The 8,825-nt window shown below is 48.3% G+C and overlaps 1 protein-coding gene across 1 annotated transcript in view; it reads left to right on the top strand.

Annotated features, from left to right (window-relative positions):
* The first annotated feature begins 1,070 nt into the window (after nucleotides 1-1,070).
* cadm4 (cell adhesion molecule 4) overlaps nucleotides 1,071-8,825 on the top strand; it is a 25,938-nt gene continuing 18,183 nt past the window's right edge. Inside the window, exon 1 of the mRNA XM_019896024.1 lies at nucleotides 1,071-2,393. Within this exon, the coding sequence (XP_019751583.1) occupies nucleotides 2,276-2,393 (118 nt within the window). The 5' untranslated portion in view covers nucleotides 1,071-2,275. The remainder of the gene's footprint in view (nucleotides 2,394-8,825) is intronic.

Below are 8,825 nucleotides of genomic sequence, written 5' to 3'. Positions count from 1 at the left end.
CTTGTTGCCAAACACCTCGTTGCAGTAACTTAAACAATAGTTGAATAAACTGTTAGTCTTGACTTCTTGATATGATTTCAGTCATAATGGCCCTCCAAGGAAAACGGTAACTAAAATGTGGCCCTCGACGAAAATGTGTTTGACACTCGTTATCTACATCTTTGTTCACAAGTTTGGGACATTCTGTTCAATGAAATTTTAGTGCTGGAAGTATCTATATTCAGTATCGATGAGTACTCAAAGAGTAAATATTCGTCTTGATATCCCTATTAATTAGTGAATATTACAGTCTTTCGATCGCGAGCTCAACTGCTTCCAATGTTGGAAGTGGTGTGCTTTGTCTTTCAGAATAAAAGCCTACGACAGGAAGTGGTTAATTACCAGTGTACATGTTGCTAACCTATCATTCCTGACAGTTGGAATTTTTGTAATTGTACTTCTTATTCATCCTAAATTTGAGTTCACTGACGACTGTGTTTTTCGTTATGTCAATCTTCTGGATGGCAATTCGCAAAATCGACATTTCTGGAGGTCTTTCTATTTCATGGACTTCCCTCTGTCAATGCTGGGAGTGGGATCACAATCACGCTAAAGTTTGCAGTTTACGAGATATTGCTCGAACAGGCCCATTTGTTGTCAACCGTCGATGCCGCGCATCCCCGCCGCCGTAAGGTGCCGCCGGCATTTCACACAAAGAGGCACTGTGATGCTTCTGCGGGCGCCTGTATGGATACATTAAGCAAGAGGCGACAGTGAAAAGGCCAAACACTGCCTAATTCGCACCCCACACCAGACATTTGGCCACATTCACATTTTTACACACACACACACACACACACACACACACACACACACACACACACACACACACACACACACGCCACCACTGTTTGCAGAACTGAAAGACAAGTATTGTCATTTCACCACACACACACTAACAGCAGCGCTTTAACCTTCACAAAAGAGTATGCAAAATATGCAGATGCTGATCCCACACGGGCACATGGATTCGGGATTCGAGCACGGTAGGGGGGGGCTGGCCGGGGTTATATAAACAAGTTGCAAGTCAGATAACGGACAGATGGATGCGATCTGCTGTGACACCTCTTTGGGATTATCGCCATATTTCTAATGAACGGACAAAGTCGCCGACGGGAATTTTGCGGAGAAGAAGCGACTGCCCGGATGGACGAGCAGATTGGAGGAAAGAGCCGGAAAAACGATTTTAGGAGATCAATCTGAAGTTTTTCTTTTCGTTGCGAATCAGCGTTGTTGAAGTCAGATCGGTGGCGATCAACTGGGAGGTGGGGGCGAGGGGGTATTTTTTTTTCCATGTTGGACGAGCCGTTGGCTCTTCGAGCTCGTTGGGTTTGCGGCGGCATGCGGAGCAGGAGGGTGCGGGCCGTGTTCGGGGTACTAACGCTTCATCCCTCAGTGGGTAGTGCTCGGTGAAGTGCGCAGCGGCGCTCACACAACCGGAAAAAGTCCAAAGTCCGTACTTCCAGGTTCCCAGGTAGATTACATTTGACGGCTTGAGTCCGCCGACTCGGACAAATTTGCAAAAGGCACCTCGAGAGGCTTCTGCTCTTCAACCTCGAATCGGATTTTATTTACCCCCGCGTTCTCCGCAGATGAACCGCGGAGAGACGGCGTGTCTCCAGAGAGGCGGCCGTTCAGGTTAGCGCCTCCAAGGAACGCCAACAGGTTCTCGCAGGCTTCGTTTGGAAAAACGCAGCGTGTTGATTGTTGCCCCAGATTCTCCAGTCCTCCGGGGCGCTACGATGCATTCATCTACACTTCTAAAGTTTGCATGCGGGCATCGTCTACCGAGATAAGAAACCTGCCTCTGCTGGGATGTTTTTTGTTTTTTTTTATGTTTCCCGGGCGCTCACAACTAGCTCAGCGCAGGTTGCACCGGAGTTTACAGTTTGAGTTACGTTCGATGGCACGGAATGCCGTATAAGTCACTTGTCTCTCGCAAAAGAAAAAGAAAATAAATAAATCAGGTCGGCCCAGCTGCGTTGTTGTCGTCGAGCTCCTCCGTTCTTCCAACGCGTGCTAAGTAGCGCAAAGGCATCATTAAAGCGCTTCACTCTTACCTCCTGGCGCTTAACTTTCGGCAGCCCGGCATTGCTGTTGAGCGCAAATTAGTGTTTTTTTTTTGTTTTTTTTTTTTGCCTTTTTTTTTTTTTGTTTTGTGTCGACTTGTTAGTCTGCAGTAAGGCAGGCGGGGTCACAAAGGAGCCATTGATTCTAAAGTGCACGTCAATACACAATGAGGCCCGCTTGGAGCTCTGTCTTCTGCCGCCGCCGCCGCCGCCGTCACCCCCCGAGCTCCCTCTCGCTGGCCCTGCGCAGCCTGGTCCTGGTCCCGCTCCTTCTGGGCTTTGCTCGTAAGTCCCACACGCACACACATGCATCCCTATTAAAGGAGACGTGCGCTATCGATTCCGCGGGGAGTCATTACGTGGCAAACAAGCCGGAGGGAGCGGGAGCATAATGCTTGCACGTACACTTTCGATCCGTATTAAAGCGCGGCTTGTATTGGAGTGGAGAACGTGTAATTACCGCCGGCACCGAGCTGCGATTTGCCTCAGTATGAATGTTTGTGCGCAACTTGTGCCCAAATAGTTCTTGATCAAGCTCATCTACTCTTCCAGTTACTTTTACTTGTTTGCGGTGTGCCTTGAGATTTTGATCATGAAAAGGTATGGAAACGTTGAAACGCGAGCTAATGGTGCAGCGAAGGCCCATTAAAACGAACACACGAGAAAACAACCGAAATCATCCAAGGAAGAGCACGATCGTGATGAAATATGCGTCTCGTCTGAAATGTTGAAGCTGTCAGTAATTACACTTCAACTAGGATTAGGAAAAGAGCCAATATTAGGACGGCGGCGCATGCCCCAGAGGGGTGAAAAGAAGACGGAGGAGGGAGGCGGTCGGAAATGAAAACAGAAAAAAAAAAAGATAATACGATACAGTGCCAGCAGACATTTTGCCCGGCATACGCAGAACATGTTGAACTGGGAAAAAGAGCTAGAAAGAAAGATAGATAGAGGAGGATGAGGGCCTCGCCTGACGACAAGTTTTGACAGGCGTCACGAGTGAGTGGCGGCGTTGTGACGCGCTATTAATACCTGCGCCGGTTCTTTCCGCCGTGAACGCAGCAGCTCCTCCTCGCGGGTAGACAAGCGCAGGCGCTGTCACCCGCCCGAGCGTCTTCCCAACGACTTCTGTGTCTTCGGCAAATACAATCAACAGAAGGACACTGTCTCACGTTGTATGGACGGAGCGATGTCAGGCGTCGGCCGCTACGTCTTGGCGGTCCCTCGGCAGAAGTGTTCGCTTGTCGCCAAAATGCCAGCTTTGTGTTTTTTGCCCTTCAAACGGGCGCGCGGAAAACAAAACTGGATTTGTGCAAAAGGCATTTTTGGAATGCTATCACACAATGTTAATGCTGTGTTACAATTCATGTCAAGTGGGACTCAAGTCAGGTCGTCATTGTAAATTGGAAACTGCTCGCAAGTTGGACAAAAGAAACCTGAAAGCATACGCGGCGGAACCGAAGTAGAAAGAACAAAATAAAATGAAACTATTATGGACGAGGGCGGCCCAGTGGTTAGCGCGTTGACCTCACAGTGTAGAGGCGCACGGTTTGATTCTGGCTACAACCTCCCTATGTGGAGTTTTGTGTTGTTCTCCCCGTGCCTGCGTGGGTTTTCTCCGGGTACTCCGATTTCCTCTCGGGTTCCAAAAACATGCACAGCAGGTTAATGGAACACTCTAAATTGTCCCAAGGTGTGAGTCTGGGAGTGCGGAGGGTTGTTCGTCTCTATGTGGCCTGCGATTGGCTGGCAACCGGTTCAGGGTGTCCCCTGTCTACTGCCCGAAGACAGCTGGGGTTGGCTCCAGCACCCCCCGCGACCCTTGTGAGGACAAAGCCGATCGGAAAATGGATGGATGGATATTTTGGACAAAAGACCGAAATGGCGGATTTTGTTGCCGGCTCGTTGGATGTGTGACTGAGCGGCGGATGCGGGGTCAGACAAACGGGGGGGGCTGGTTTGCGAAGGGTGAAGAGGGGTAATGGGATGGGTGGGCCAAGGGATGGAGGCTGCCTTTGAAACGCCGCCGGGCTGGAGAAGCAAAAGACTGGAAGGTCAACATGGGAAGCTGCGAGGAAGGTGGCAACTGGGGGTGGGAAGCTAATTGGGAATTTCAAGGAAAAATACGGGGGGGGGGGGGGGGGGGGGGGGGGGGTGAAATGTCAGATGATAAAGCGGAACTATGGCGAGTTATGAGACCAAATAAATGAAGATGCTTTGAATGAGGGGTCACGGAGTGAGCCGACACAATTTGATGCTGATTCAGTTGATTAGCTTTGCCGTCCTCCTGGAGTTGGAGAGTTTGGAGAAGGTTGTGCTGGTCGCAGATTAAGATGGGGAAGAAAGAAGTAAAAACAAGCCGAGGCAAGGAAGGAGGGAGGGCGAGAGAAAAGCTGAGCTACTGCCAATTAAAATAGGCCAAAGCAGAGCAGAAGATGAAAGCGGGACGGGGTGGCGGGTAAAAAAAAAAAAAAAGAAGCAAGATATCCACTCTTCACTCATTTTGTTCCATCCTCTCGTCCCGCTCGCTGGTCTGCGCCGCTTCCTTCCGCTCTCCCCGCTCGCTGTGGAAGCGCTGCGATTATGCCGCAGACTTGAGCTGCAGAACAAATCACATTTAGCAGAAGCGTGGGGGGGAAGTACAAGGCTGGCAATGATTCCCACTTGGTCCAGCGCTTTCCCACCCAAAAAAAAAAAAAAATGAGCGAGGGGGAAGGAGGGTGGTGCGGGCGAGAAGGGAGGCTTTTGTGCAAAAGAAAATGGGGGGATGGATAATGAGGAAATGGCGTGAGGAGACCGCAGGGGAGCGTTGCAAACGTTTAGCGCATCGCAAGATGAACCTCGTAGGAATAAGGCTCAGCATCAAGATGGACGTACATTCTCGGCTTGGAAAATGTCCGGGCGACTTCTTTTATCTCCGACACTCTAAATCAGGGATGCCCAATCCGGTCCTGGCGAGCCCCAGATCCAAGCCCATTTTAGATGTCCGCCCCACACCGAATTCAAATCATCGTTGTCATTGCTCACCGATGAGACGCGTCTTTCAAAAGAATAGAAGCTGATGTCTCTCCAACAGGAGGAGCCAAATTCTTATTTTCAACGTTAGCCTCCCGCTAAGGCTCGGTAGCCCCCAAACTTTTCTCATCAACAAATTTTCTCTCTACTAGCAGTTGCCACCAAATCCTTTTTTTTGGGGGGTCTCTCCATTTTAACTGACTAGATAAAGGAGGTATCATGGCCTTCGAGCCCACTACTGCTATCCACAAGTTTCCTTACTATTATTTTTTTTTTTTACAATGGATGTGGCCATGCTGCCCACGCAAAATCTTGTCAAAGCGCTTTCCAGAAGCATGAAAGATGTTGTCGCTCCAAAAGAAGGAACTGGCTCCATTGTCTGTTTCCCAAGTGTCATTGCCAAGTGCTTTCATACTTTTCCCCAAAAATTGTTTCCTTTGATTTCCCTTCGGGATGAATATAAAAGGTTTCCCCAAAAGAATGGAAGCTTTTGTAGCTCCAAAAAGTGGAAGCGAGTTCATATGTTGTTGACTTCTCATTGTCTGTCAGGTCATTTTGAAAAGCTTAGCAGCGATGCCATGACTGTTTTCGATTCATTGTTGACTTTTTGGGCTTGGGGAAAATACCTGTGCCCATTTTTAGACCGAGAAGGCTCGTCTCGTTCCACTTCGTCACTAGCCGTCTCGATACTTTTGACCATCAAATGTTTTGAGGGCCTTTTAATGGAGGAAATTGAGATGAAAGTACGGTTGATGTTGGCGGATTAGGTGGCAGCGAGGTGAGCAGAGAGGACGACAAAAGAATGAAAATGTGGTAAGGATGATGTTTTATTTATAGAGGGAGCTTTGCCCCCCCTCCCCCCCCTCTCCACACCACCTTTCCTTGCTCTGCATTTGATTGGCAGATTCTCCCCAAAGGAAAGAAAGCGAGACGAGAGATGGCATGATAATTTTAGACGGGAGATGAGGCTGTGCATCTCTCTGCATGGAAAAGTAAACTGTCATTAACCTGGAGCAGGCGTTCATTTTGCGCCCCCGCCGGCGCACACGTCCGCCCCGTGCGCGCCGCAGAAAAGTGGCTGGCATCGCTGAGGGGTGATGGGAAAATGGGACGTTGGGATGGGTGACCCCACCGTGAGACCGACGAGACGCTGTTATTGTTTGAAATGAGGAGCGGAAAATAACGCAAAGGGTCTCGCATTGTCATCCCCTCTGCATCGATTCTCTTGTAAATCCTCGGCCCGCCCGCCGAGGCGACACGAGTTCCTGGCCGCCCTCCAGTGGGAAAAGATAATGAGAGATAATGAATAGGTAGCGGCAGTGTGGGGGGAGGGGCTACGTGCCCCCTCCCTTCCTCAAGGATGCACAAGGGTTCATTTGGGGCGCACTGACACAGCACATCTCTTACGTTGACGCACTCTCAAGGATGGAGCGAAGCGGCCACTCAGCTGACTGACTCGGGAGACGGCGTCTACAATTTACCGACACTGAACGGTCCAGCTGGCCACCTCCCAAATCTGACCCCCCACCCCCACCCCTCGGCCATCTCTTATCTGTAATGTAGTGAGGAGAAACACCACATCGAAGCCAAAAAAATAAATGGCACAGAGTTTTGCTAAATGCACAGATTACTGATTCGCGAGATAAGAAATTGTGTGTGTCAAGTTATAACGATATATTCTTTGTGATCCCATGGGAGACGGCGGTGCAAGGCGGCATTGCTTTTCCGACCCTATTTGTTGTGTGAAATACCCAAACACAAGTTTTGTGTGTTGGAATTTTATTTGGATACACCTGTTCAACATTACATGAGAAGGAAATGGCTGCATGGCCTCTGGGCCTCGTCAAGGAATTACTTAGACTTGTGATTAAGAATGATCCTTGGGGTAGTTTGACGAAAGCTTATCAGAGATATTTGGGAAATGGTTATAAAAAAAAAAAAAATCATCTACGATCCAAAATTGTCATTCTAGAGCGGGGGTCGGCAACCTGCGGCTGTGGAGCCGCATGCGGCTCATTAGCGCCGACCTAGTGGCTCCCTGCAGCGTTTTCAAAAATGTTTGAAAATGGAAAAAGATGGGGGAGCAAAATATTTTTTTGGTTTTAATATGGTTTCTGGAGGAGGACAAACATGGCACAAACATTCTAAACGTTTTATAATGCTGTAAAAATGTGTCGGATAAATATTAAATGTCAACATTTCTGTCAACGAAGATTTGCGTCATAGCCTGCGACACACGTTTCTGTTAGCAGGGCGGCATGCCAGTGAGGCGACTGTTAAAAAAAAAAAAAAAAAACGGCATCTCATATACAATTCACCGACGGTACTGGCAAGAAATTGGAATCTGGAGGGAGCATTTTTTTAAACGGTATACAGTACTTGAGCTACGATAGTTAACACACTGCAAACGTGCGTCCAATGCCGCGTTCATCTTAACGGCCATTGTGGATGTTGTTCATTAGGGCATGCATGTGTAAGCGCGTGTGTGCGGTAACGGGTCGATCGCGGCAGGTTGGTTGATCGAAAAGTAGATCTTCGGACAAAAAATATTCGGCAGGCCTGGTCTACAGGATCCACTGCAGGAAGAAAAAAAAAACATTTAATCATGAAGGCTCATTGTGTATTTGGAGCCAACGTAGTCATTTTGATAGTGGGCTAATGTCGCTAACATACGGCATGTCTTGCCTTCATTATAAGGCTTTTCATTTTTTTGTGGCTCCAGACATATTTGTTTTTTGTTTTTTTTTCATCCAAAATGGCTCTTTCAAAATTTTTTGGTTGCCGACCCCTGTTCTAGAGTGACAAATATTAGCATTTCCGTATGCCATGACATCAGATGGCTTCCATTGTCAGTGCACGTCGTTGAGTCGAATGTGTATCGCGATGAAATATATTCACCGTTTTTAAAACGTCTGTCACTTTTTTTTGGGGGGGGGGCATGTTCTTTAGTTTATCAGGCTGTGAATAATAGCCGTTTTTTTTTTTTTTTTTTTTTTTATGAAAGCCATCATTCAGTGAGACAGAATCCAGCGTGCTCTGCTGATGATTGAATTCTTTCGCCTTGCTGGAGGTTCTTTTGAGTGCCATCGCTACGTTATGACCTGCAGTAAAGTACTTTGTGTTTGAAAAGAATTGGGATGTGTTTCTGCTGTAAATAAAGCCTTTTTTTTTTTTTTTTTTTTTTTTTTTGGCTAGCGTTTCAGACAGGGAGTATTGGGGGAGGTTGTAAAATACTGCCCCCACTTGGGCGGAGGGAAAAACTTATTGAAGGCGCCGCCAGCTTGGTCGATCGACGCCGCTCGGCATTCTCCTTTTTATGTTGCCGCTTGTGCAGTATTTTACGAGAGGCGTGTATTTCACCGGACGTCAGATTCATAGCTGGTGTCGTACGGGTTGCTTCCCTCCATCTTTTCTTCTTCTTCTCTTCCCTCGCTCCCCCATCTCTCGCTGCGCCTGATCGCAAACGGGCGACGTTTGATTTGGACGCGCCGCCTGTAAAACTAAAGTGCTGCGCCAGCCGCTTTTAGCCACGCTGCCGTGCGTCTCCAGGCCACCAGCTGCATTATTGTACCCTCAGCCTCCGCTTTCTATAACTGGCTGATTGCATTTCCTGCCAGGAGCCCTGTCTCTGGCTCCGCCTCCATGCTGCACCTGTGTTTGTGAAATTCAATTTTTTTTTTTTGGGGGGGGGGGGGGGTTTGG

The sequence above is a fragment of the Hippocampus comes genome, unplaced genomic scaffold (genome assembly GCF_001891065.2).
Source record: "Hippocampus comes isolate QL1 unplaced genomic scaffold, H_comes_QL1_v1.1 scaffold55, whole genome shotgun sequence".
Taxonomy (NCBI): domain Eukaryota; kingdom Metazoa; phylum Chordata; class Actinopteri; order Syngnathiformes; family Syngnathidae; genus Hippocampus; species Hippocampus comes.
Note: the sequence above shows the minus strand (reverse complement) of the source record. Positions and strands in the feature narration are given on the sequence as shown.